A 27931-nucleotide genomic window follows, 5' to 3' on the forward strand; every position below is an offset into this window, starting at 1 on the left:
AAAATCACATTGAGTTTAACAAGAGAAATAATATGAATAGTCTAAAAGTTATCTGAGCTCCAAGGGAAATTACCTTAGGAAAAGAAAACAGAAGAGAGAAGGCACTACACTAGTAGATGCCACTGGTTAATATTATATGGAAAGAATTCAATATTTTTAGTGATTAGGGAGCTGATAAGAAGAAACAAATATAGAGTAATAGTTGTCAGTGAAACAGAGATATGACTTATGAGACACCTTCAGGAATTTTCTTAGCATCTTTCCCACTTCCTTCTAGTCAACTGCATCCCCTCCTTATTTCTCATATTCAATGCCTATAAGCTCTCAGAGAATAGTAGGTCATATGGAAGGATAAAACAAGGCTGACTGGAGGCATGGGAAAAAAGGTAGGAACCGGTAATGCATGATGTCAAGACTATTTGGGAAGCAAAGAAGCATGGTTTAGAGTGAGGAGAGTTGAAACAGGATAAAGAACACCTCTCACAAGTGGCTAATAGAAATATTTTTGCTTAATTCTTCCACAGAAGTTGGTATCTCAAGATATAGTTCTGAACAAAGTAAGTACCTATACCCATGAGAAAAAAAAAGCATTTATGAAATTTCCATAAATCAGGGACCAAATCTGTCTTGTTTACCATTGCATTTCCAGCACCTTGCATAGTGCATCATTCCATGAACTGAACTTCTAAGTTACTGGGAGAATTTCACCAAGAGGAAAAAGCAACTTTGAGACCCCTTTTGATTATTATTCAGCCCAGATAATATTATGAAAATGGTGACTGGCATGGTCACTTAGCATAATCTACTCCTGCTATTTAGGCACAGTTCTTAGTTCCTGCAAAATTAATTCCCCATCATTACCTGTTATCAGGAGTTCATGTCTACATTAGGTCTCAGAGTCTTAAAGCCCCACTAATTTTCAAGAAGCAAAATCATGGAGCTCTCTCTCCTTTTTCCTCCAGGTGCTGGTCTGCTGGACTATGAGGATGACAGAGGTAAATAAACTAGGAAATACTAGAGAAAATCTGGGAAAGTGCTCCTGAGGGGATAAAATGGACTCATCTCCCTTTGAGCATGTCTTATTACATAGCACGTCTTTTGCTGTTATAATTTCCAACTGCCAAATCATCTCCTTCTGCATATACAAACACGTGAAAGATTGTGTATTTTTTTGTGAGAATAGACAAATATGTTCCCTTCTTAAGACCACGAAAAGAATTCTTTCCAGTTTCTGTTAATCCCAAGATCTTGGAAAGGTTAATGAACTTTTGAAATGAAACAATTGCCTGGATGTGTAAAATGAGAATAAAATACATAATTCCTGAGCTGTCATGAAGGATACTTTATAAGGATAAAGTATAAGAGGTGAGCACAACTTATATTATTATCTTCATATTAGAAGATAAAATTGATACACAAAGGATTAAGATACTTATCCAAATTCACCTAACAAAGGAAGGAGTTGAATAGTGAAGCCAATTTGTGGCCCTGAGCTCAATATTCACACTCTTACATCATACTATCCAAAATTGATTTAAGACAAAAAAAGGCTTATTTTATACTGAGTATTTATTATTATAGAGTTACACTCTGTCCCTCAAATCAGAACATGTGGTCTGACATGAGTGATAAAGTGAAATGATAAAGCTTATTTGAAATAAAACATTCAGAAATCCAATGATTCTAAGGATATTCCAAGGCACACTCTACTTCTTTGTAGGGACACACAACACACACACTACAAGCACATAGATTCATATCCCCAAGAGGAAAGAAAAAAGAAGGTAACTTGGTCACTTTGCTTGTCCCACATTTGGACTCTTGGCCCATTTCCCCTCTTCTTATCTCTATGATTCATCTGTCTCAACCAACAAGACTGAGGAGCAAAGGGCCCTGACAATTTCCTCTTTCTTTTCTGAAACAGAATCCAAAGAAAATGAGACTATCTGGGAAACTAGAAAAATCTCTTAGGAGCTAGACTGAAACTAATGATGAAACATTTCTTGATGGGCCATTAGTTAACTTAATCTGTTTTTCCCCCAAAAAAGATTTTTCTTCTCCAAGATCTAAAAGAGGAAGAGGTAAATATATTTTCACCTAATAAGAAAATAACGTAGAAATAGTTGTCAAGGTAGAATCTCATTATATTTTCCTCTTCTTTTTTAGGATTCCGGAATTTATACTCAACAGAAAGTGGTAAATAAATTAGAACCCAGCTTGCTAAGAAATTAATACAGAAATTGTTTATGAGAAATTAAGAATCTTTATTTTTTTCCCTCAATCCTCTAGACATTTCATATGATGATCGAGGTAAGTCTATCTAGAGATTATGGTAAAATTAAAGGAAAATCTATACTTGTTTCCTGTTATACGTGAAGGGCTATAAAACCTACCCAGGTAAAAGATAAGAAACCAAAGTAACATACAGAAGATTGTGACATTCAAAAATGTTTACCTTCACACTGTGAGACACTTTTTCCCAAGTGCTATTCAATTCCTCACCTATTTACTTCCTAATTGGTTTAACAAAAGGAATCTGAGTAACTCAGGAGAAATTCAGTATCTTAGAGTTCAGAAATGCTAAATATTCAGTGAGCCTTTCTTAATATAAATGCTAAAAAACAAAGGAATAAACCCCTGAAAATTCATCACATTAGGGTATGATCTGTGCATGGAATGCACTGAATTTATTTTTAATGTTATTAACTTCTATAGAAAATGTAGCATTTTCTATCTTTAAAATATCTATAGAACCATAAGAAACAAGTAGCATTAGTGGAAAGCAGAGATTTTATGTGTTTTAGTCTTAATTCACATTACAAAGACAACCAAGTATCTTCTCCAACAAATGAGCTCATGCAAATGCTCATACAAATGAGCAAAGCACTCATTTTCAGAAAAAGAGCTGGGGAAAAAAATATATGCTGTCTTCACAGTTCTGGGTGGATCCTTAACTACTTTAGTAAAATAACAAATGATACCATTAAGCCACATAATTTAAGTCACTTCTAGAGTGCCAGTATTATTTATTTTTACATTTTCATGAAAATAACAGCAATAATATGACAAGTTTTTGTGTAGTAGTGATAACACGTCAAGCTTTGTATGTCTCTGGAGCTTTTGCAGAAAGTCTATTTCTATGAACTCACTAAAAAAACAAGTTTTAGATGAAAGGATATACATCAAATCACAATAAGTATATGCATATGGATTCATTATAATTTGCCATATCATCATTGAACTTAAATTTTCAATCAGCTGAGTAAATCTTTTTCCATTTTTTCTCTTATTTGGCCTCAACTTATTTTATAGCTAATATGTACTGTTTTAGTGTTTCCATGTATATAGTTCATTATTTCTTCTCACTACACTTATTTACCTTAATTAACCTTTGCGGCCCTTTTTTTTTTTTTCTTTTGGCTTGTTATTTGGCTCATAAACTAAGGCATGAAGAGATTTTGCCTTAGTTTCTTGATTACTTGGATACTGAGGGTGTTGATTGAGTAATTCTCCATAATGATATCAAAGCTATAGAAACAGAAAATTCAAAATGACTTTTCTTTGTTTTGTGTTTTTAGAGGGATACAACAGAAATTACAGTGAGTATCCTCTTATTTCTCAACAAAAGTGTGTTTCCCATTAAGTGACATTTCCCTAGGTTGTTAAAGGTTTGGGGAAAGAGAAATACTATTGGTTTATATGACTACTAAGCATTAGACAAGGTCACCCAGTGCTGGTTTAGGATGATCTGTCAGTAACACGATTCCAAACTGACTGAAAGGAAAGGAAAAAAAAATTGGAGAAACTGTTGAGTGTGAGAAAAAGGAAGTGATAGAGATAAACAGGGAGAAGAGAAAAAGAGACAGAAAGGAGAATAGAAAAAAGTGCAAGCCACAAGTTTCACAGGAATAGCATCCATCTACTAAAACACGAAACCCTTTATAGAGACTGAAGGGATGAGAGATCTGCTGGATATGACTTCCAGTACCCACCACCAAGTCAGTAGATTTCCCTGAGCCTGGGCTTCATCTCCTGGAAGGCTGCAATGACTGAAGCTAATAGGCAAAGGTTAGGGATCCAAATTCTGATGATTTGCCTCCTGTGTCCCTGTGTTGTGTGTGTTTTAGTGCCATCAACCAGCTCCCTCGGTAAGTTCTTTGTGGCTTTCTTTCAATTCTACTGTCATCTGGTTTGCAAGTCCTGAAGTTCCTGTATTTAATTTTTTTTCTTTCTCTTAAAGAAGTTTTAAAAATAAAGTACAAAAATAATTAACACTTGTAAACCCACACCCTAAATTTGATAACTGGTATTATTTTTGTCATAATTCTTAACTGTCAGGTAGAAATCTTCTGTACCCATTTGTAGATCTATTCTTCTCTCTCCTCTTCCCAAAGAGTTATAAGTGTATTATAAATCTTTTGCTTATTTTCACATATTTATATAATCTCTCTGTAACACTTAACAACATATTGTTTTGTATACATCTTTAAAAATTTTACTAAAATGGCATCATTCTAAAACCATCATTACAACCTGCTTTTTCCCCCAAAACACATGGTAATATTGAGATATATAGAAACCCAGATTATTATTATAATCATTGAATGATATTCTAACTTACAAATACACATTATTATTTTTTCCCCTACTGATACATTCTTAATGTTTCCAATTTCTTCTGTCACAAATAATACTGTAAAATGTCCTTCAGTAAGTAGAAAATAGTTTATTCAAGGTACCTACCCTGAAGTGAGATGAATGAATCACACTGTGTATGAACATTTACATAAGTTAGGGACATTTTAAGTTTACTATTGTGTGAATTCCATGGTACTTACACAGGAAGCATAGCAAAATGTATAAAAGTTTCCCATTTCCCTGCATCAATTCAAACCTCGATTTTGTCATGCTTTTACACTACTGCCACTTTGATAAGTTAAATTACTTTTTACAGTCATAGCTGTATATGAATGTTTGGGCATTTTTCCTGTTTATCATTGTTTGCTTCATCCTGTGCCTTTCTTCTTTTACTTTGGCCCAAAGACAATCCTTTAGTGGTTCTTTAAGCCCCATGTGTGTGTAAAAATTTTTCTAAGCCTTTGTATGACTGAAAATAGTTTTACTTCACCCTCAGCCTTAAACAAGAGTTAAGCTGAGTAAATAATTAACAATTATTTTTCTCACACATTGAAGATTTATTCCATTGTCTTGTGGCATTTACTATTGATGATAAGAATATGCTACTATTTTGATGACTGTAAATATGGTTTTAAGATTTTATCCTTACAGTCTGCATTTTAATTTATATATATATATATATATATATATATATATATATATATATAAGCCATTGGCTTCCCCAGTGGCTCAGCAGTAAAGCATTCGCCTGCAATGTAGGAGCTGCATCTATCTCACAAACTATAATCTCTTCTTCTAAAATAACTGTCAAATATGTATAAAGATTCTCCTCACAGGTCTGGTAACTTCTCTTTCATATTCCTCATTTGCATTAGTTAACTCCAGCTCCTGTAATAGATAAATCTTAAAATTTCAGTGATTCTATTCATAAAATCCCGTTATTCTGTAATATCAGATATGCCTGGTTGATGCTTAGCTCTTCTGTCAGCAATGACTTAAGCATTCAATTTCATCTTATATCTCCACCATCTTTACCTAATGGCTTCTACATCTTGCCTGCCTGAAGTGAGCAGAGGGGAAAAAGCTTTTAGATCATGAGTGTGAGACTTTTATGGATAAGCCTGGATGTTGTCTCACACATCACTTCCAAATAATTGGCTAGAATTCAATCATATGGCTACACCTAATGGCAAGGGAATATGGGGGCAATAGTCTAACCATGTTGTATTAATTTTTTATTGCTACTATAACAAGTTGTCACAAACTTAATGGCTTAAAACAACACAAATCTATTTTTTTATAGTTCTATAGATTAGAAATCTGACATGTCTCACTTGACTAAAAATCAAGGTGTTAGCATGGCTGTATTCTTTCTGGAAATTCTAGGAGTCAATCTGTTTCCTCGTTTTTTCAGCCTCTAGAGGCTGCCCACATTCCTTGGCTTATGGTCCCCCTCATCCACCTTCAAAGCTAATTTAAAAAAGCTAAACTTTCACATCATATCACTCTGAACTTTGTTCATTATTACATCTCTTTCTTTGACTCCCTTCAACTTCCTGCTTCTGCTTTTAACACTTCTTAGTATTACACTAGGCCCACACAGATCATACAGAATAATCTCCCTTTTTTAAGGTAAACTGATTAGCAACATTAACTCCATTTGCAACCCTGATTCCCTTTCTCCATGTAATCTAACATATTCACAGATTCTGGGGATTAGGATGTGACCATGGAGGACAGGGGAGTGGAGGAGTTCTATATCATTTCCTTATTTCTCGATGCTTGACCCTGGATGTTTCCTCAGATTATATCATTCACTAATTCTTTCTTTGTTGTTGTTGTTTAGTTACCAAGTTGTGTCCGACTATTTTGCTACACATGGACTGTAACCCGCCAGACTCCTCTATTCATGGAGATTTCCCAGGCAAGAATGTTGGAGTGGGTTGCCATTTCCTTCTCCACGGGATCCTCCTGACCCAGGGATTGAACCTACATCTCCTGCATTGCAGGCGGATTCTTTACCACTGAGCCACTGAGGAAGCCCAATTCTTTCTCTGAGTCTCTTCTCTTTGTTTACCCACCTAATGATTTTTATAATTTGATGACTACATTTGCTACATTTGCTCATTCTGTTTTATTCTTTATCAAATATAGCTTCTTCTGAATTAATGTTATTCTTGCTTTATGGATTCTATCCTTTATTAACTTCCCTTGTGGCTCAGCTGATAAAGAATCCACCTGCAATGTGGGAGACCTAGGTTCAATCCCTGGGTTGGGAAGATCCACTGAAGAAGGGAAAGGCTACCTACTCCAGTATTCTGGCCTGGAGAATTCCATGGACACAGTCCATGGGGTCACAAAGAGCTGGACATGACTGAGTGATTTCCAATTCACTTTACTTCACTATTTGAAAATCTCTTTTGAATAGCTCTTCCTTCATGTGTTGTCCCATTTGTTGTGGCTACTGTCTATCACAACAGTAGGTTTCCTCAGATGTATTCTGACTTCTGTCTGTGAGCTCACTGGTTATCATCTGTTTGAGTTTCTCATAAATCTTTGTTGTATAATAATCCTACTACTGCACAGACTTTATAGGCCAGTTTTTACAACAGTTTCTACATGCATAGTTTCTTCCCTACATGAGGGATTCAAATGTGGGCTCTATACCTGAACTCAGCTTACACTGAGGTTCTGCCATTGCTGATAACTCCGTTTCCAACCATGGCCTGGGGCAAACAGGTCACTTCCTGGCATACACCACCTAACCAACAGGTGAGAATTAATGGTGCCCTTTTCACAGATTGAGCTTTTGTGAGTCTTAGATATACAAGAAGACTAGTCCCAGGCTCTTATAATGCATAAGACATATGGCCTTCATTTATGTTTCTGATCAGCTGTTGACATCCCAGCCTCCTGTTCAGATACACGAGTGATGAAACTTCCCATTCACTATCCCAAGTATGGATTACCTCTTGATATATTATTCTAGGAGACTTTTTTTCCTAGTTTTCAAACTCAGCTCTATATTTTAAATTTTTAAGAAATATTATGCCCAACTTTTCCAAGTGGTTAGAGAAGAGGGTAAAATATCCATCCTGACAGTGAGCCTTGACATTTTATCTTCTAACATTCAGGTACATCCTGTTTTTTCTTGTTATTCAGCATTCCCATAGGACATAAATGATTTTGAAATGGAAACCTTTTGTTGAAGCAGTTATATAGTAACAATTTGGTGCAACAAAGGATCTTTCAAAGGAGAAAATAAGACAAAGAAAATTAAGGAGAGGGAAAAGGAAGACGAGGAGAGACAAGAAGGAACAGGGGAAAGGACAAAAGAAGCAGGATCAGAAATGAAAGAAGACATGGAGGCAGGAAAATTTCCACGGTCTGAGAAACTATTAATCCCTGAAACAGTGTTATTCTTTTAATAAAAGAAATTAAATGATGGATTGCATAGATCTTGCAATCCTGCCCTATCTTAAGACTATTACTGATAGAATAAATAAAATCTGAAGTTCATGCCCAAAAAGCAATCCATAGATGGATATCCATCTTCCCACCAGACTGCACTGCAACTGATAATAGAAGAGGGAATGTGACCTCTTTCCATAACCTCTTCCTAATATAGTAGCTATAGAAGTGACTTAGCAGTAGCAGCAGAAGCAACAGCAGAATTTTAAGTTCTCTCTTAGATACACAGATCTTCTTCTTTTTCTTTTTTCTTTTAGCACTGTCTCAATCCAATATTGGTAAGTTCCTTTCAGTTTAGTTGCTCAGTCATGTCCGACTCTTTGCGACCCCATGGATTGCAGCACGCCAGGCTTCCCTGTCCATCACCAAATCCTGGAGCTTACTCAAACTCATGTCCATTGAGTCGGTGATGCCATCCAACCATCTCATCTTCTGTTGTCCCCTTCTCCTCCCGTCTTTAATCTTTCCCAGCATCAGGGTCTTTTCCGATGAATAAGTTCTTCATATCAGGTGGCCAAAGTATTGGAGTTTCACCTTCACCACCAGCCCTTCTAATGAATATGCAGGACTGGTTTCCTTTAGGATGGACTGGTTGGATCTCCCTGCAGTCCAAGGGACTCTCAAGAGTCTTCTCCAACACCACAGTTCAAAAGCATCAATTCTTCAGTGCTCAACTTTCTTTATAGTCCAACTCTCACATCCACATGTGACTACTGGAAAAACCAGAGCTTTGACCAGACGAAAATTTGTTGGCAAAGTAATGTCTTTGCTTTTTAATGTGTTGTCTAGGTTGGTCATAGCTTTTCTTCCAAGGAGCAAGTGTCTTTTAATTTCATGGCTGCAGTCACAAACTGCAGTGATTTTGGAGCCCCCCAAAAAATAAAGTCTGTCACTGTTTCCACTGTTTCCCCATCTATTTGCCATGAAGTGATGAGATAGGATGCCATGACCTTAGTTTTCTGAATGTTGAGTTTTAAGCCAACTTTTTCACTCTCCTCTTTCACTTGCATCAAGAGGCTCTTTGGTCCTTCTTCACTTTATGCCATAAGGGTGGTGTCATCTGCATATCTGAGGTTATTGATATTTCTGCCAGAAATCTTGATTCCAGCTTGTGCTTCATCCAGCCTGGCATCTCGCATGATGTACTCTGCATTTAAGTTAAATAAGCAGTTTACATCTTCTTTACATCTACCATTTACATTTACCAGGTACTTTACATCTTCTTAATAACCCTATGAAGTAGACATTATTACAAATGCTCTATTTTAAATGAACAAACTTAGGTGCAAAAAAAGAGTTAAGCAGTTTGTGCAGGGTCACACAGCTAGCAAGTAAAAGAATGAGGATGTAAATTCAAGCATTCTAGCACCTGATCCCCCACAGTACCTAAAGAGAACTAATTAGGGTCCCATTTTAAAGAGTTTCGTGAGAATTATGTGCTTTTTAAATCAATTAATTCAGACTTTCAGAATTAAGTTTTCTTTCTATTTCTCAGTTCAGGAAAGAGAAATGAGAGCAACTGAGTAAAAACAAAGGAGAACATAGGGCAACTAAAGAAGGTTTAGCTAAGATCTTCCAAGTTCTCTGAAGAGTTTCAACATAGGGCAACTGAAGAAGGTTTAGCTAAGGTCTTCCAAGTTCTCTGAAGAGTTTCAACCTTTACAAAGGCTGAGAAGAAAGAGTAAATGGCCTCCATGCTCATCACTTGTCTTAAATATTTCTCTGGGCTTCAGTCACAGCACCAAAGCACAGGATCTTTAAAAATCTGTGACCAAATCTCACCACAGGTGGAACAGAGAATTGGGTGCTCCCTCAGGAGGGGAGGGTGAGAGTCTTTTTCTCATGCTTCTCTTCAAAAGGGAATTAACTCTGACATTTTAAAGGAGTTGGCCTCAAGGATTTATCTGTGTGCCCATTTAACAGAGATCAGGGACTGAGCATGTTCCCAGTTGTTTCTCCACCATGAAGAATGTCAGCCCTTTTGCTTCTCCATTATCATAGATTTTATCAGTTAATGATGAAAGGCCCAGGAATATAGGACTTCAGTCTGTGAATTCAGACTAAGTAAATCATTAAAAGTTGAGCCAAAAAGTGTTGCTAAACCCTATTATTTTACAGATTCACTAAATAAGGTCCTGAAAGATAATGAAAATTATCAAATTTCACATAGCAATTTAAAATTTAACAAGGCAAGTAAGACAAATGCTCATCTTTTCTGCACTGAATATAGTGGGGATTCATTCTACCAAAGTTTGTATGTTACTATTACTGTCATAATTATTATCATTAATAATTATCACAAACTTTCTCTATAATTTATTTTATAAGAATACTCCAAAGACCAATGGAAAAGAATAGGAAAAAAAATGAGTTTACAAGTAGGAAAGAAATTACTTTTTAAAAGAATATTCCAGGAAGAATAGAAACAGGAGAAAACTGAGTGGGGTACAGAGGAAAGTGCACTAACTTAAAGTCAGAGACACTGGAGGCTAAAACTGCCTATAATTTTTCAGATATTCAGGCACAAACCTTTGCCTCTCTCAGTCTTGGTTTTCATTTTTATAAAAGTAACATGGCCTTTCTTTGGTTCTTGAAGCTATCACATTTTGGAGAGGATACTCTCCAAACTGAAAAGAGAAAAAGGGTAAGGAATGGAAAATAGGGGAAATAAAAGGTGCTGAATAGAATCATTATATCGGGAATATAGTAAGTTTGAATTCTCTCCCAAAAATTTCCACTCCTGGATAGTGTCCAAGAGGAAAGAAGATTCAAGACTTAAAGATTTGAGAGGTGTGGTAACTTGTACCTACTGGAGAATGGAGGGTCTAATGTACAGTTTCTGGAAAGACTTGGGAAATAGGTGGATTATTTAAATAATTAACTCAAGACTGATTTAAATATTTTCTATTGTTCTTTAGTTTTACCTCAAGAATCTGTGAGTAAGTTTTCTTTTTGTTTCAAAATCTGATTTGTAAGAGCTCTATATAAACTGAGAGGAGATAAAATCATGTGAACTGAATTGCAGCCTAGAAAATTTAGTGAATCTGTGATTTTAAAATGTTGTTCTGGAGACTTCCCTGGTGATCCACTGGTTAAGACTCTGCACTTTCACTGCAGGGGACACAGGTTCGATCCCTGGTCAGGGAAATAAGATCTTGCATGCCATGCAGCACAGTAAAAAAAATTTTTTAATAAAAAAAAATTTTTTTTAATCTGGTTTATAGGTCTCCTATACTAGGCAGAGCTAATCTCCCTGTCTTATCTGTTCCCTGCTTTGTCAGAGTGACCAGGATTGAGGCTCACAATTCTCCACCTTCTCTTTCATTAATTATCTTACCTATGTCATATAAAATGCCACCTGTAGATGTATTTTGTTTGAACAGCATAGCATTATTTTAAGTTTTGTATTTTGTGTTTTTAAATAGGGTGTGCATTTTTCAAATGGCCAAAATCCCCACTAGCCCCATAACTAACATTCATAATTCGTGAGAACTGCTGGATCCTAACAGCAACTAAGTTTGTGATACCCCAAAGATAACCAGTATTGTGATTTCTGTCCAGTATGGAAAATTTAGCACTTTCTAAGAGAACTAATCCTGACATTTTCATTAAGAAGAGTAACTATTCTCAAACCACAATCTTAATTTTAAAAAAGCACATAGTAGTACTTAGGCAAGATACTCATGTCATCATTTTTTAGCTACTTCTCCACTCTGAAAGTCAGTAAGTGGTTATCTTTCACTGTCCTACTTATTATCTTCACCTAGACAAGGCCACAAAACTCTCAGTTTAAAATTTTCCTGTCCTCATTATTCTACAGTACTTTAGGTCAAGAATAGAAAATATATGATATGCATGCCACCTCTGTTCACACTTTTGCCGGTGGCAGACTTCAATAATGGGTCATAGTTCTCTTTCCTGCTCATTCCTGCTCAGCCCATATGCAACCTAAAATTCTCCTAATCTCCAGGGAGTTGCTACTTATAATTAGCATACAACTCAAATGTGTTTGTCATTCTTAACAATATATGTATTTTTAAACTACCTTTATTTGGTAGTGGGCATGACATGTTACTTCAATTTATACCATTTAGAAAACTGACATCTCTTTCCAAATGCTGAAGTAGATCTCACCGTTTATGGAAAAAGCTATTATTTCCCACCTAACATAAAAAACAAACAAAAACAGAGTCATAAATATGCAAATGAAAATGAAGATTTACTATATAGCACTGAGGATTATAGCCATTATCTTGTAATAACTTTTAATGGAGCATAATATGTAAAATATATGTAAAATACTGAGTCACTATGCCATACACCTGAAACTAATGTATTTTAAATCAACTGTACTTCAATAAGTATAGTTGGGCTTCCTTGGTGGCTCAAACGGTAAAGCATCTACCCGCAATGCGGGAGACCTGGGTTCAATCCCTGGGTCAGGAAGATCCCCTGGAGAAGGAAATGACAATCCACTCCAATACTCTTGCCTGGAAAATTCCACAGACAGAGGAGCCTGGCATGATACAGTCAATGGGATCACAAAGAGTCGTACATGACTGAGCAACTTCACTTTATACTTCAATAAAAAAAGAAAAAGAAATTGTAAACTTTGCAACTCACAATATTTCCTACTAAATATAATTGTTTAAGTAAGACTTCAGCACTCAAACAGTGATAAACAAAGAGAAATAAAAATAAATAAAAAACAAAGAGCTGAATAGGTTAAAAAAAAAAAAAGGACAAGGTGAGGAAAGTAATAGGGAGCAAGAATATCAGTGAAAATCTCTAAAACAGGAAAGTTAAAGACCAAAGTAGGTTCTAAGTCCAAGTCATAATTTTATATATATGCAAAACCTTGGGAATTCCATGAGAAAATTAACTCATTTCATTAAAAAAAACTGGATTCAGTAAAGAGACTTTTGACATCTGAAAATAAGATGGGTTTTTCAAGCCAGAAACAATAGTTAAGAGACTGCAAGGTAACTAAGGAAAACAAAAGGATAGTTTTTTAAGAGTAAAATCACACAGATTAATAAATCAGAAAAACACACTGAAATGCCCATAATTATGTCCTGTCACCAACATTCAGAACTTTCTAAATGACAGTAAGAAATAAAAGAGAGAAGTAAGAAAGTAGAAGAAAAGTAAAATTAAGCAAAATACCTTAAATGCAGTGAAAACTTACTATTTTGCAAAAGAATTTCATTCCTTATAGTCACTGAATATTTCTTTCCATAACATTTCTATTAGAACTTTTCAGCTTTCCTATCCATTATTACGCTTGCTTTTTCACTGCAACATTGCAATGTAAGTAAGACAGGAGATATGATTTCCATTTTAAAGATTAGAAAATTTATGTTTCAAAGGTTTAGTGACTTACCCAGTCAAAGAGCTAGAAAGTAGCAAAGCCAGGACTCTCTAACCTTGGATCTTTAACCTCAAGGGTATTTGTACCTCATGCCCTCTGAAAGTCTAAATCTAAGTGGGATTATATTTGTCAATTTTCTTTCTCTTTTGGTCAAACAGCATTTATTTCTCAAAGTTCTTGTCAATTTTCATCATAGGTGATACAAATGACTTAAAAGCAACTCCAGAACCTTTATGTAAGTTTCCCCTCAACTCAGTTGTTTCCATTTTTACAAAGTGCCAACTACTGTGGGACTGGGCTGGGGGGAGGGGGGAATGCCTACTATTAGGGGGTTACGGGGGAGGGAGTTGAGGAGGCACATAAAGATGGAAGAAAGAGAACAATTACTCATTATTTTATTGCTCTCCTTTACTGGTATGAGGAACTTGATGTTGATTTCAGGATGCCCCTAAGTAACTAATGATTTTCTTATTTTGCAAAGTGGAAATTCCGCTAATAAAAAATAAAGTAATTAGCCAAAAAGTAAAATAAAATCCCCAGTTCAATGGGGTTATTTGGCAAAAACAAACTTTCAGAAGGATCTGACAGCAAGACAACTACAAAAATTGAGAATACAAAAAATAATTGGAGAGAATATGATCTTATTGGATTCCTAAGGGAAAGGGTTGGGGGGGAAATGCAGATTCACCCTCTCACTGCCCTCCATGTAAATCTGATATGTAGTAAATGCTTATTCTGAAGTTCCATGAAATGTACATTCTTCAGTTGAACTTGTTTATGTTTACATTTTAGCTGGCACTGTAGGACCCATAAGTAAGTTCTTTTTCTGTATTTTAATCCTCCTGTGTTTTGCATCACTTTACTGTTAGAATATATAAAACACTCCTATCCCTGGATGTTTTTAACCCCTCCTGCACAACTTGTTAATTCTTTTCTCTTTATTCTCTAATATTATCTTAACTAGCTAGGTTCCTCTGTGAGGAAGTACTGTCAGTTTTAATTATATAAAAATTCTGAGATTCGGTGGCAGAGGGAAGTGTTAGAAAAGTGTTAGAAAAGTGTTAGAAATCCCAGTAACACTCAGAGGATGAAGATAGTGAGTTCCAACTGGCTGACCTAGGATACCCAGGATATTGTTGACAGTTGTGTGGAATTTATATGTCCTGCTATTATCAAAGAGTAAATCTGGAAGAAGTGTCCAGATAGCATTTTAAATGATACAGCCAAACATTTCTGGTAGAAGCACTAGGGGAGAAGAAAGAGTGAGGATGAGTGAGAGGCAGTTGATTTAGAAATGAAAAAAAAAAAAAAATGGTAAAAGGTAAAAATGTACAAATGCTCTGAAATTTTACCAGTCCTTTATGGCCTTGCTGTATAAAGTGAGTCCAAGGACCTGTGTTGGCATCACCTTGGAGTTTATGAGAAATGCAGAGTCTCGGCCTAACACCCATTCTCAGAACTATTAAATCAGAATCTGCTTTTTAACAAGATCCCCAAGTGATTTGTGTGCACAGTAAAGTTTAGAACTATTGCTTTACAAAGTTTCAATCCTTTCGCATTTGGAAAGGAAATAAAAAGTTGAGTGTACTTGACCTAAGTTTAACTAGTTCCTCTATCTCTAAAGATTCTCCACACAAAGAGTATCCTTAAAGCCAATAATAAGAAAGATGAAACTCAGAGAGGTTTGATTAATTTCCTAACACATCTCTATCCATCACTCCCGAAGATGTTCAGAACTTGAGCACTTGGGCAGTGCCAGCTCTGAAGGGAGGAGGAAGAAAAACAATTTGAGGAGTTAGGGCTCATGGCAAATCACATCCTGTGTCTACTCCTCCTGGAGCGTTTATGCACACGAAACATGATTAAGATAATCAAAATTCAAACTTCAAGCATAAATATTGGAGAGGTGCCACAGAAGTGCACCTAGGAGGTATAGAGGGGTACGTGTGTATGTGTGTAAAGAAAGAGAAGGCTATTAATGCTAAGCATGGGTATCTCATGCCTCAATCTCTTTAGCCTCCAACTATACCTGTGAATGTCTTGAGTCTATCTAGAAGTTTCTATTCCCTCTTAGACACTAAGATATTGAAGGTGAAGTTAATCTGTCGAATAAGGGAACCAAGGTCACTTAAAAGAGACAGAAATTTCCACTTCCTCCTTCAGAAGATGAGGTTATGGTTTCTAGCTAAACAAGTTCAAATTAGCCCAGCTGGAGGAAGGACAACGGCCTGTAATCTACAGAGCTACAAATAAGGCACCCACTGGGGAAGGAACACTGACCACTGCACCCTTGCAGCTCCAGCTGCCAGAGCCAGTAGTCCTGGGATCCTCCAAGATGGAGAATGAAGAATAAACTTCATTTACTTTTCCAGGGAAGTGGAAATTTTGGTACTGGTGTCTATACTTCTCATGTTTTCCCAGAAATAATTTCAATGAAAATTGTATTTTCCTATGCCAAAGAACCATTCTAATTAGTTCTGTCTTGTTTTTCTTATATTTTAGCTGGAACTATTGGCCCAATAAGTGAGTTCCTTTTCTGTTTCCTAATTCTGACACCCTTTAGTCTTCTGTGGGATAGGGGACCCTCTCTTTACCCTGTTTCCATTTCTGCATCTCTAGGCTTTCCCAGTCATGCTTCTTGATTGCATTTCAATCTCCTGATGCCTAAGCTATCAGAAATAGATACCCTGAATTGTAACTGAGTTTAAGACAAGGGAAAGCCAAATAATTTATATTTAAAATAATGACCAGGAAAAAATTATCTGAGTTATGATCAAAATAATCAAAACTGTTATTTATGGGCTTTTCCTAAATTGAGGGAAGAACTACAAGAAAAACAGGTAGTTCTAGGAGAAGGCAAAAGAATAAGCATGGTGAAGACAAAGGAAGAGATGGTGATGAAAAAAAGATAAAGGAACTGACATCTACCAATTCCTAAATAGTCAGAATCCTTTGAGAGAGCTGAAAGGTAGAGAAAAGAGGAAAACAGAAGAGGGAAAGGGATGAGGGTGAAGGAGAAGAGATAATGACCTTCAGACTAGGTTCTATACATTCTTCTCTGCCATAGACTTATCACTTAAGATGAATGCTGAAAGATTTGATCCAGTGGGTGGATTATGGGTCTTCCTGGGTTCTTAAAAATAATATTAGTGGCATAAGAATTCAGTTAGTATCAAACCACACCAATTTCCTTCCTCTCTATATTTCAGTGCAATTCACAGCACCTATTCGTAAGTACTGAACTTGTTTATCTATTCTGTTTCCTTTGACGTCTGACCTACAGGTCTTTAGAACTGATCTGCCCTTTTTCTTGATATCATGCTTCTTGACTCCCCTAGTATTCCTATCACAGTTTCCAAAAAAGCTCTGAATGAAGTAGAGCTTCTATGGGCTAATGTAAGAAAGTAGAAAAGAAAAGGACCCTCTTAGAAGCAGTCCTAATGCTGTCAGCAAGGGAAGGTTCACTTTTCAAATAGTAAGTCCCTAAAGGAATGAGGAAAAAAAGAAAAAATTGTAAGAAAATAAAAAGGCATTACAAATTAGTGGGAATGAGTCTTTCCAAATCCTCTAAAGAGTTTAGATCATCACTGAAAAGGGAAGGCCTCCATTCCTGTAGGTCTCCTAGGTTGTGCAATAGGAACCCTATCCAAGTACTGCCATACACACAACCTTTGATCTCCCTGGGATTTTCATTATGACACTCCCTCTCGAGTAAGTGTTGGAGAATGGGTATCTTTCACAGTTGTGCAACATACTGATTTCTCTCTCTCTCTCTCTGTGTTTCTCAGCTGGAGGTACAGGACCTATCAGTAAGTTTGCTGTCTAATTCTTCACTGTAAAGCATTTTAATTGCCTTCAGTATATTAAAGATCCTCCCTTGGATTCCATGTTGGAACTTCAGGGGTTTGGGGGGTCCACATTTTCTTGACCTTTCAATTTTCTTCTACAAGCATTTTCGCAAGTCATGAATGATTCTGTGAATGTACATTCCACTGCTAAATACAAGCTATAAAGTAAAAGACAAACACTTGTAGATTTCCAAAGACTTGTCAACATCATACAAAGGACTTTTAAGACCAGAATGAGATGAAGTGAAATGAAACAAGGGAGAAAGGAAGATAACCAAGTTTAAACGGAGAAGGATTTTTCCAGTCCTCTACAGAGATTTTAATGGACCACCAGGGTAATCTCTCTTTACTACTTACCCTCTCAGTGGATCCATTAGATGAGGAGCTCTTATATGTAATAGATTTTTCTTACCATTCCAGCAAGAAAGGCAACAGCCCCACTACCCAGCTGCAGCTTTCCCCAAGTTTGGTGGTACAGAGTCTTACTAGGGAATGCAAACCGGAACCTGAAAGCACCTCCTCAGTTTTTTTCACTTCTTTTCTTCTTTTTTATTCTTTTATAGAACTCTCTCAAAAGACCATCGGTAAGTCACTTAAGTCTCAAATTATAACACCGTTTAATCCTTTATAATGCTTAAAACATCAGTCTATTTTTATTTCAATGATTCATGCCCACAGTCTCCAGGACCAAGTGTTTCCACTGCCTCATTATCCCACCCGGAATTCCTAAAGGCTAGATTCAACCAGGTTCTGCAATAAAAGATGTTAACTATGAAGCTGAAAAACAAGTTTAAAAAAAAAAAAGTCCCCTAAGAATGGTCTTCTGTGAGCTGTTCCCACTTTAGTACATAATCTAGCTCTTTAAAACCAATATGTAATAAAAATTTAGAACATAGCTTCTAAACTTCTTGCTTTCTGTGCATGTAATCTTTCATTATATAATCTTCATTTTGTTTAAAAAAAAAAAAAAAGAAATTTTCAGATTCTTTTCATTTCTAACTACTCTGAAAAGTTCTCTCCAGGATAGGTAGGTTCTATTTCACCAACTTTTAGCAACTTGCCCTGTTGCATTTTTCCATAGAAACATTATAAATAATGGTTAGGCTTCAAGATACAATTATCCATCATTATATGCTTATAAACAAGAGCAAACAGTCATAGCTTCACACACTGGATTATAGTATTCCTAGCAAAAACTGAAAATATTTTTAAATTATAAAATTAAAGAAATATGATTTTAGGTTCCTCTATGCTCATTTGACAAAATGAATATGAGTCTTGTATTTGTATCTAGTCACATTCTTTGAATGATTCGTATAATGCTTTATGACTTTTCTAAATTTCAAATGCATTATGTTGTTAGATTCAACGGTGGTGGGTAAGGCAGATATTATACCCATTCCTCTTCTGCTACAGTAATCTTGACAATGGTCTGTGCAGATGTCTAAAGAGATCCCATAAGAAAATCCCTAAACACATGGGCACTACACTCAAGGAAGCCCAAAGTCATGGCTTTCTAATAGGTATTTATAGTTCTCCCAGTTCAGATGCAGTTCACTGTTCAAGGATCATTCTTGTGTAAAACCAATGTTGCCAAGTAACATGGCAGATTTACAATCTTTATCAGGTCACCAAAGGATCAGAGCTAGAAAATCAACTGAAGGCTAAATTCTCATTAAAACTGAAGACTTTGTTGACCCTTTGTCCACAGACACTAAAACTAATCAAGGCAGTCTTTGACCCTTTATCAGTTCCCAGTAAGCTGGAAGCTGTGAGAAGACAGGACTTCTATCTTCCTACCCTAATACCTACTCCTAGAACATATTAGCTGGTCAGAAATACTTTAGTACAGGGTGGTCCCTTGAAAAAGCAATATCTTCTGTTACTGACAGGAAAGAAAAGTATAAACTTTCACATTTCTTTTCTGTCTCCTTGGTTGACAAGGATCCTAGGAAACCCTCACCTCAGGCTGAATTGCAGTATATTTGAACATCCCTTTTTTGTTCTATAGTTAACCAAGCTCCCGGATGTTCTCATTACTGATACAACTTCCTCTACCATACTCTACCCCTCCAAGTCTCATCCCTAAATAAAATTCATTAAAAGATGTATTCTTCATCCGAACACCTATACTCATTTGTCAATTTGGATTTCTTTTTAGTGCAAACTCCAGGACCTATTGGTAAGTTGCCCATATGTATGTGTATATATACATATATATTAATAAGATGCATATGTACATTAATAAGGTACATATATTCCACTCTTACATATTACTCAAATTAATAACAGTGATAATTATAATAGTGATAATAGTGGTTTGTCAATAATTATTAGAGAACCATTCCAAAGAAAAGATGCAACAGAATCTAGGGGAGGATGATGTAAGAAATGATGAAGAAGACAATAGAAAGATGGCTCAGAGAAGGATAAAAAATGATGTGAAGAAAAAAAAAATGAGGCAAATGGAGAGAAGAGAATATAATTAAGATTTTACCTTAAACACTTGGAAAGGCAACAATGAAGTGGTTATCTTGCCAACTAAAACAAGGTTACAAATCTCTTAGAGGAAGATGCGATTCTTATGGAAAGGCTATAGTCCAACAGCAGTGCAGTAAAAAATATTTGATCTTGAAAACTGGGATTTAGTTATTCCAGAGAAACCGTTTTCATTGCTCTCCTTTGGAAAACATCAATGGTACACATGTGTTTTTCATGTTTAACAAGTACAATAATTTATGTTTATTTCTGTTTTTAGTACAATATACTGGACCCAGTGGTAAGTCCCTTACCTATTTCTTTCCTCTGGTGTTCTGCAATGTCTAAAGGGCCTGTTTTCTGTCTTAAATGTATCTATTGCCAGAAAGATAGTGATTTTAGACATGTTTTCATGCTTCCCAATTTCTACCTGCCTAGAATTTTCCAGGGCTATTTTTTATAGAGAAGGAATAAGAAAATTCCCTCAATAATGATCAGTAATGGCTTCTAAAACAATATAAAATTTTCTAATGTGACAGAAGAAGAATAGTAAGGATGACTTTCCAGTTCTGAAGTGCTTTGTAGTTTATAAGGGCCTACTCAAAGATAATGGAGACAATGTAAAGACAATGAGAAAAGGCAGGCAATATTTGAAAATAAATGTAAAAGAGGGAAAAGACAATCAAATGTAAACAGAAAGAGGCCTTACCAGATTCCTTCTAGTTTCTAGGAATATTGCTCAGGATCTAGTCTACCCTGGGATCCCTCATCTTTTCCCCCAAGACCTTTTTCTTTCTCAAGTCCCATCCTGCCCAATCACCCCAAACAACCCTCAACACACACACACACACACACACACACACGTGAGCTCAGGGGAACAGGATATGACAGTAGTTGGGCTGCAATTACAGGAACTGACAGATTCATCAGGTACCTACAAACTACAAGTAGAAGAAAGTGGAAGGTTAAGTTTGTACTGCAGCTAGAAAGAGCAAAGCTGGTGTCAAAATCTGGAGTGTCAAAACCAATCCCATGTGATAGAAAAATTTTAGTATGGAAATTAAGTGATAGCATCCCCAAGTTCAAGCCAAATAGGAAAAAATTATCAGAAAGCAAGTCGGGTGTACTCAGACATTACTTCAACTAGCTGAGCTTCTATCATGTATCAGAAACTGATGTGCCCCGGGGATAAAGTCATGAATAAGAGAGAGAAAGATGTGGTTGACCTCTGTTGCTGTGGAGTTTACAGTCCTCCAGGATGTCTTGGAAAAAGGAACTCAAAATGTGGTGACTACAGGCGATCTCCCACACAATCATACTATGACTGCTGAAATGGATGTTACCTGCCCTAAATGCTTCTTGTTGTGGATGAATACCAGCCATCATTTACTGACTGTTCCCCTAAATCAAGGCTGCCTTTCTCAGTACTTTTTATTATCACCAAGACTTACAGTCTTGAAAGTTCTCATAATTCTTATAAGGGGGAAAAATCCTAAATCAGTTCACCTCAGAGGATCCCACTGTGGCTAAAGGAAGGGCTCCATTGGTCCAAGTCCCCTAATGGTCACGTGTGCCAGAGAATCTATATAGGTACATCAATTCCCTTTCCCTTCTTTTTCTCCCTGCTTAATCCCTCTCCCTATGTGTAAACACTTTTAAATACATAGCAATGTTTAAATGAATTATATTGCTACATTCATTCCTTCCTAAGCTTTCCCCAAGATTACCCATGATTTGGAGAATGCACAAAACACATTGATTAATTTTTTAATTAACAAAAACAAGTGCTTCAAATGGGACTAGGAAAGAGAAGCATTTGGAAGAAGACTTTTCAAATCAATTAAAACATTAGGAAAGAAAAAGACTAGTGAAGATAAGAATGGCAAAAGTACACAGAAGTGCAGAAGCACAAGTTTAAGTTTATCAACATCTGAAAGTGTTTCTTCTATTTACAAGACCCAAAAGGGATGGAAAGGATGGCCACTCTTCTGCCCCAGGCAGGAGATACAGACCTGAGAATACAAAGAACAGGGGTGGGTGCTTAAGCCCAGACCCTCAGCTAACAGGCAGGTTTCAGAGTTCCCTGCATCCTCTCTGCAGTTACTCTTTTTAAGCCCATAATGTGAGAACTGAGTTCTCTTGATTCTACAAACTAATTTCTGCTTTTTTTTCCTTCCATTTTTCCACCAGCTGAAACTTCAGAAATGACCTGTAAGTTCCATGCCTGTTCTTATAGTTGCTTTCAGCTTCCTCCCAGGTCTGGGTATAGAAATTTACGTTTCCCAGTCCCTTGCTCTTTCCACTATCTAGCTGCACCTCACCCCAAGAATAAATGAATTGAGGGGACTACAATCCCACTTAATAACCCAAAATACATAATGTAATATACACGTATATGTAACATATATTATGGGCTTCTCTGGTGGCTCAGACAGTAAAGAATCAACCTGCAGTGCAGAAGACTCAGGTTCAATCCCAGTAGGGAATATCGCCTAGAGCAGGGGATAGTAACCCACTCCAGTATTCTTACCTGGAGAATTCCATGGACAGAGAATCCTGGCAGGCTACAGTCCATGGGATCACAAAGAGTCAGAAACAACTGAGCAACTAACACATCAGTTCAGTTCAGTTCAGCCGCTCAGTCATGTCTGACTCCTCACAACCCCATGAATCGCAGCACGCCAGGCCTCCCTGTCCATCACCAACTCCCAGAGTTCACCCAAACTCACATCCATCGAGTCGGTGATGCCATTCAGCCATTTCATCCTCTGTCGTCCCCTTCCCCTCCTGCTCCCAATCCCTCCCAGCATCAGGGTCTTTTCCAATGAGTCCACTCTTCGCATGAGATGGCCAAAGTATTGGAGTTTCAGCTTCAACATCAGTCCTACCAATGAACACCCAGGACTGATCTCCTTTAGGATGGACTGGTTGGATCTCCTTGCAGTCCAAGGGACTCTCAAGAGTCTTCTCCAACACCACAGTTCAAAAGCACCAATTCTTTTGCACTCAGCTTTCTTTATAGTCCAACTCTCACATCCATACATGACCACAGGAAAAATCATAGCCTTGACTATATGGACCTTTGTTGGCAAAGTAATGTCTCTGCTTTTTAATATGCTATCTAGGTTGGTCATAACTTTCCTTCCAAGGAGTAAGCGTCTTTTAATTTCATGGCTGCAATCAGACATCTGCACTGATTTTGGAGCCCAAAAAAATAAAGTCTGACACTGTTTCCACTGTTTCCCCATCTATTTCCCATGAAGTGACAGGACTGAATGCCATGATCTTCGTTTTCTGAATGTTGAGGTTTAAGCCAACTTTTTCACTCTCCTCTTTCACTTTCATCAAGAAGCTTTTTAGTTCCTCTTCACTTTCTGCCATAAGGGTGGTGTCATCTGCATATCTGAGGTTATTGATATTTCTTCCGGCAATCTTGATTACAGCTTGTGCTTCATCAGCCTGGCATTTCTCATGATATAGTGTGCATGTAAGTTAAATAAGCAGGGTGACAATATACAGCCTTGACGTACTCCCTTTCCTATTTGGAACCAGTCTGTTGTTCCATGTCCAGTTCTAACTGTTGCTTCCTGACCTGCATATAGATTTCTCAAGAGGCAGGTCAGGTGGTCTGGTATTCCCATCTCTTTCAGAATTTTCCACAGTTTATTGTGATCCACACAGTCAAAGGCTTTGGCATAGTCAATAAAGCAAAAATAGATGTTTTTCTGGAACTCTCTTGTTTTTTCAATGATCCAGCAAATGTTGGCAATTTGATCTCTGGTTCCTCTACCTTTTCTAAAACCAGCTTGAACATCTGGAAGTTCATGGTTCACATATTGCTGAAGCCTGGTTTGGAGAATTTGGGGCATTACTTTACTAGCGTGTGAGATGAGTGCAATTGCACGGTAGTTTGAGCATTCTTTGGCATTTCCTTTCTTTCGGATTGGAATGAACACTGACCTTTTCCAGTTCTGTGGCCACTGCTGAGTTTTCCAAATTTGTTGGCATACTGAGTGCAGCACTTTCACAGCATCGTCTTTCAGGATTTGAAATAGCTCAACTGGAATTCCATCACCTCCACTAGCTTTCTTCATAGTGATGCTTTCTAAGGCCCACTTGACTTCACATTCCAGGATGTCTGGCTCTAGGTGAGTGATCACACCATCGTGATCATCTGGGTTGTGAAGATCTTTTTTGTACAGTTCTGTGTATTCTTGCCACCTCTTCTTAATATCTTCTGCTTCTGTTAGGTCCATACCATTTCTGTCCTTTATTGAACCCATTGTTGCATGAAATGTTCCCTTGGTATCTCTAATTTTCTTGAAGAGATCTCTAGTCTTTCCCATTCTGTTGTTTTCCTCTATTTCTTTGCACTGACCGCTGAGGAAGGCTTTCTTGTCTCTGCTTGCTATTCTTTGGAACTCTGAATTCAAATGGGAATATCTTTCCTTTTCTCCTTTGCTTTTCGCTTCTCTTCACAGCTATTTGTAAGGCCTCCTCAGGCAGCCATTTTGCTTTTTTGCATTTCTAACACATACACACATACATACACACATACATTATATACAAATATATACATATATAAAGTGTATATATATATAATATTATATTTTAAAATGGAGGAAACTATCTGAAGTTTACTGTGACTTGTCAGTAAGAGAGGGAGTATATTTACATGAGTGAAGGAGACCTTGAGAAGGCTGAAGAAAAAGGAAGAAAAATAGTAAAGGCAATACAGTTTAAATTACCTACACCACTGTAAGATTTTAAGTAGTTGACCAGCCACTGCAAAAAGGGAAGAGATAAGTCATCTCCCTTTCCTGCAGCCTCCCAGACTAAGCAGAAGGCAGAATCCTACAATTCAACCTACAAGGTATGATGGCAATTGTATTCCCCACCACAGTGTGCTACAACACCTACAAGGATTTGATTCTATCTCCACAGATATTTCGGATACTCTCTCTCAGAATAGTAAGAGGAAAACTAGTTCTTATTTCATCAGCCTTTACACCCTGATTTCTCTCTTTGCTTTTCAGCTTCAAGATCATCCTGTAAGTTTGAATATCGCCCTTTCCAAAGGAACTCAGTTGTTTCCAGCAGTATCTAACAGATTTACCTGAACCAAAATTTATACATCCTTATTGGGATTGCAATAACTTAAAGCTCCCACTTCCTTGACCTTTTATTTTTCCATTATTCAGAATTCCACTTAGTTATTAACAAGTTTCCAGAATGTTCACTGAGTCATATAAAAATAAAGAACAGAAAAAAAATTTCTCCATGGTTCTAAAGATTGTTAGTTAGGGACTTTCCATGCAGAAGGGAAAAATGAGTGAGAGAAAAAGATACAGATAATATTTCTATTTTCCTGCTAGGTCATTTATATCAGCACTAGGTCATTTATATCAGCAATTAGTAAATTGTTTATTTTTCTGCTGTGTACTTATCAAGGTCCAGAAATGTCTATTGGAACTTGAGTTCTGGTATAGGAATTTGAAATTCCTATTTTATTTTCCCTTTTGCTTCTCCATTAACCAGTATTCCATCAACTGATTATAATTTTTCTGGAAAGTTCAAATGTCTGGTCAGAAAAACTTTTTCTGTCTCTGACAGAAAAAAATGAACAGAAGAGTAGACAAGAAATGAGTAATAAAAAAAATATCTCTGCTTGTTTTCAGCGGGATCAACTCCTCATGCAGTCAGTAAGTCTGTTTGATTGTTTGCCCCAGAGTTTAACTGATTTTTAATGGGGTCCAAAAGTCTTTACCTGGTCACACTGAAATACAAAGGGCTTGAGGTACATCTTGTTCTCTTGCAACCTGGCTATCAAAATGCCTCTGGGTTATTTTGACCAGGAAAGGTCTGACACTACTAATTTACGTAAAAATGAAGAGGGGAGAAAAAAGTTTTGCTTAGTTATAAAGACCAACAAAAGAATACCTACAGACAATGAAAAAATGACGGGAGAGAAAAGAGGGGATAAGAAGTTTCTAAGACAGTTTTCATTTGGACCTCCTGCCCTACTTAGTCTGTTTTTCCAAGTTTGAATTCCAAGATACTCGAGGAAACTTCCCTGACCATACAGGTATTTCAAAGATTAGAAGTAGCTGTTTCCTTCATGTCTCACATTCATATTTTCAGTAAGTCTATCAGCTTTTTAATAACTCTGTGGGGGGAAAAAAAAACCTCCACTGATTCATGTAAAAAATAAAGAGCAGAGAGGAAAGCTTCCCAGCAGTTAAAAATGATATGCTACAAGGGACTTCACAAAATGAAAAACATATTGAATGGGGAAAAAGTAGGGGGAAAGATAAAAATTTTCTCGGTTGTATTTTCTAGATGGACCAGCTCCACAAGCCCTCAGTAAGTCACTCCGTGTTTCTTCCACTGAGGGGTCCTATTTCTCCTTTCCCCAGTTATGCTGGAATTTCTGGGCATAGGGTACATGCTGCTTTAACTAACCGCTTACCCTCACGTGGTCAAAATTCCATTGTTATAAATGATTTTTTGAAAAGTCCAAATCCTGCTGACTTACGTTAAAAGCAAATAAAGACCAAAGGTAACATTTTTTCCTACTATTATAATGACCTATCAAGAAGGAACTCTCTTTAAAAAAGCAGACAGAAATACAGTGGGAGAGAAAAGAGTTGTGATGATATTTTTCTGTCTTTCAGCTTGTCCACCTTCAATGCTCAGGGGTAAGTTTCATCCGTTTTTCCACTATTTCCCATTGTAATTGTTCTCTACAAGGCCTAGGGACCAGACCCTGTCCTCCTCATTTCTAACTCTGTGTAGAAACCTGAGACTCATAGCTCTCAATTCCCTCTGCCTTCTGCTCATCCAACTTCTTTCTCTGAGAAATCAACTTATATTTACTTAATTGCAAACATGTATTTACCTTGCATCTCCTATGTGATCAGAACTATATAAGTGCTTTAATTATTAATACTTTACATTATTTAATTCTTAGAGTAACTCCACTGACCTCTCTGTAAAGACTAAGAAACTGAGGCCGCAATCTGGCCCAAGAATACATAGTCATAGAACCATAATTTAAACAAAGAGCTATGGGACAAATAAGCTTCTCCCCTACACAAATATAATTCCTTAAAAAGAAAGTTGTTTTTTTCAAACAAATATCCACTGATAATCTGACTTGTTTTTTAGGTCTGCCCCTGGCACCCATAAGTAAGTATAACATCTCTCTCTCTACTTTGGTTATGTTTGATCTTCAAAGTCTGAGGGACTTTTTTCTGTTATAGTGATTTGATTTTCTCATTGCTCTCTTATTTTCTTATTAGTCAGCTTCCCCTACATTATTTTATGGGCATTATTATTAAGGGCTTCCCTCATGGCTCAGTCAGTAAAGAGTCTGCCTGCAATGTGAGAGAGCCATGTTGATCCCTGGGTCGGGAAGATCCCCTGGAGAAGGAAATTGCAACCCACTCCAGTATTCTAGCCTGGAGAATCCCATGGAGAGAGGAGCCTGATGGGCTACTGTCCATGGGGTCACAAAGATTTGGACATGACTACTTGAGTGACTAACACTTTCCCTTACATTATACATAATTTAAGAAAATACTGATTAGGGACTTCCCTGGCAATCTAGTGGTGAAGACTCTGTGCTCCCAGTGCAGGGAGCAGGGGTTCAGTCCCTGGTTGGGGAACTATCCTGCATGCCATGTGGTACAGCCAGAACAAAAAGGAGTAAGGTAGCATTTGTCAACAAAAAAACTGAATATTATGAAATAACAGAGGTAGGCAGATTTTTTTGAGAGAGAAGGAAGTCCAAAATGATGTTTAAATGGAGACAGACTTTTGAGTGTTCCCTCAAAGAATATATTGCTATCTAAAACAGAAATATCCAGTTATCTTTGCCTGGCACTACACCCAAAGTTGTTCAGATCCAGTATATGAAGAAGACTTTTGATAAAACCCTGCCTTGACTTCATCATTAAATCATCACTGCTTAATCTCATATCTAAGTTTGCACTGCAACTGCTTTCTAAGGCCATTTGCAATGCTTTCTTCTTATTCCCACCCAAGTCCTCCCCTCACAGACACAGACAGAATATATTTTATAATATTATGTTTTTGTATTTAAGAAAAATTACATGGATTTCTT

At 36.9% G+C, this 27931-nt stretch overlaps 1 protein-coding gene across 1 annotated transcript in view; it reads left to right on the forward strand.

Annotated features, from left to right (window-relative positions):
• Positions 1 to 27931, forward strand: part of LOC122429225 (testis-expressed basic protein 1-like) — a 128956-nt gene that overhangs the window by 1970 nt on the left and 99055 nt on the right. The window contains exons 3-23 of the mRNA XM_043449470.1: positions 525 to 557; positions 963 to 995; positions 2049 to 2081; positions 2167 to 2196; positions 2290 to 2310; positions 3579 to 3599; positions 4128 to 4148; positions 11028 to 11048; positions 13677 to 13715; positions 14273 to 14293; positions 15983 to 16003; positions 16690 to 16710; positions 17269 to 17289; positions 17892 to 17912; positions 19490 to 19510; positions 20087 to 20107; positions 21997 to 22017; positions 25485 to 25508; positions 26146 to 26169; positions 26481 to 26504; positions 26974 to 26994. Of these exons, the coding sequence (XP_043305405.1) occupies positions 525 to 557; positions 963 to 995; positions 2049 to 2081; positions 2167 to 2196; positions 2290 to 2310; positions 3579 to 3599; positions 4128 to 4148; positions 11028 to 11048; positions 13677 to 13715; positions 14273 to 14293; positions 15983 to 16003; positions 16690 to 16710; positions 17269 to 17289; positions 17892 to 17912; positions 19490 to 19510; positions 20087 to 20107; positions 21997 to 22017; positions 25485 to 25508; positions 26146 to 26169; positions 26481 to 26504; positions 26974 to 26994 (513 nt within the window). The remainder of the gene's footprint in view (positions 1 to 524; positions 558 to 962; positions 996 to 2048; positions 2082 to 2166; positions 2197 to 2289; positions 2311 to 3578; positions 3600 to 4127; positions 4149 to 11027; positions 11049 to 13676; positions 13716 to 14272; positions 14294 to 15982; positions 16004 to 16689; positions 16711 to 17268; positions 17290 to 17891; positions 17913 to 19489; positions 19511 to 20086; positions 20108 to 21996; positions 22018 to 25484; positions 25509 to 26145; positions 26170 to 26480; positions 26505 to 26973; positions 26995 to 27931) is intronic.

This window comes from Cervus canadensis, chromosome 28 (assembly GCF_019320065.1).
Source record: "Cervus canadensis isolate Bull #8, Minnesota chromosome 28, ASM1932006v1, whole genome shotgun sequence".
Classification (NCBI taxonomy): Eukaryota; Metazoa; Chordata; class Mammalia; order Artiodactyla; family Cervidae; genus Cervus; species Cervus canadensis.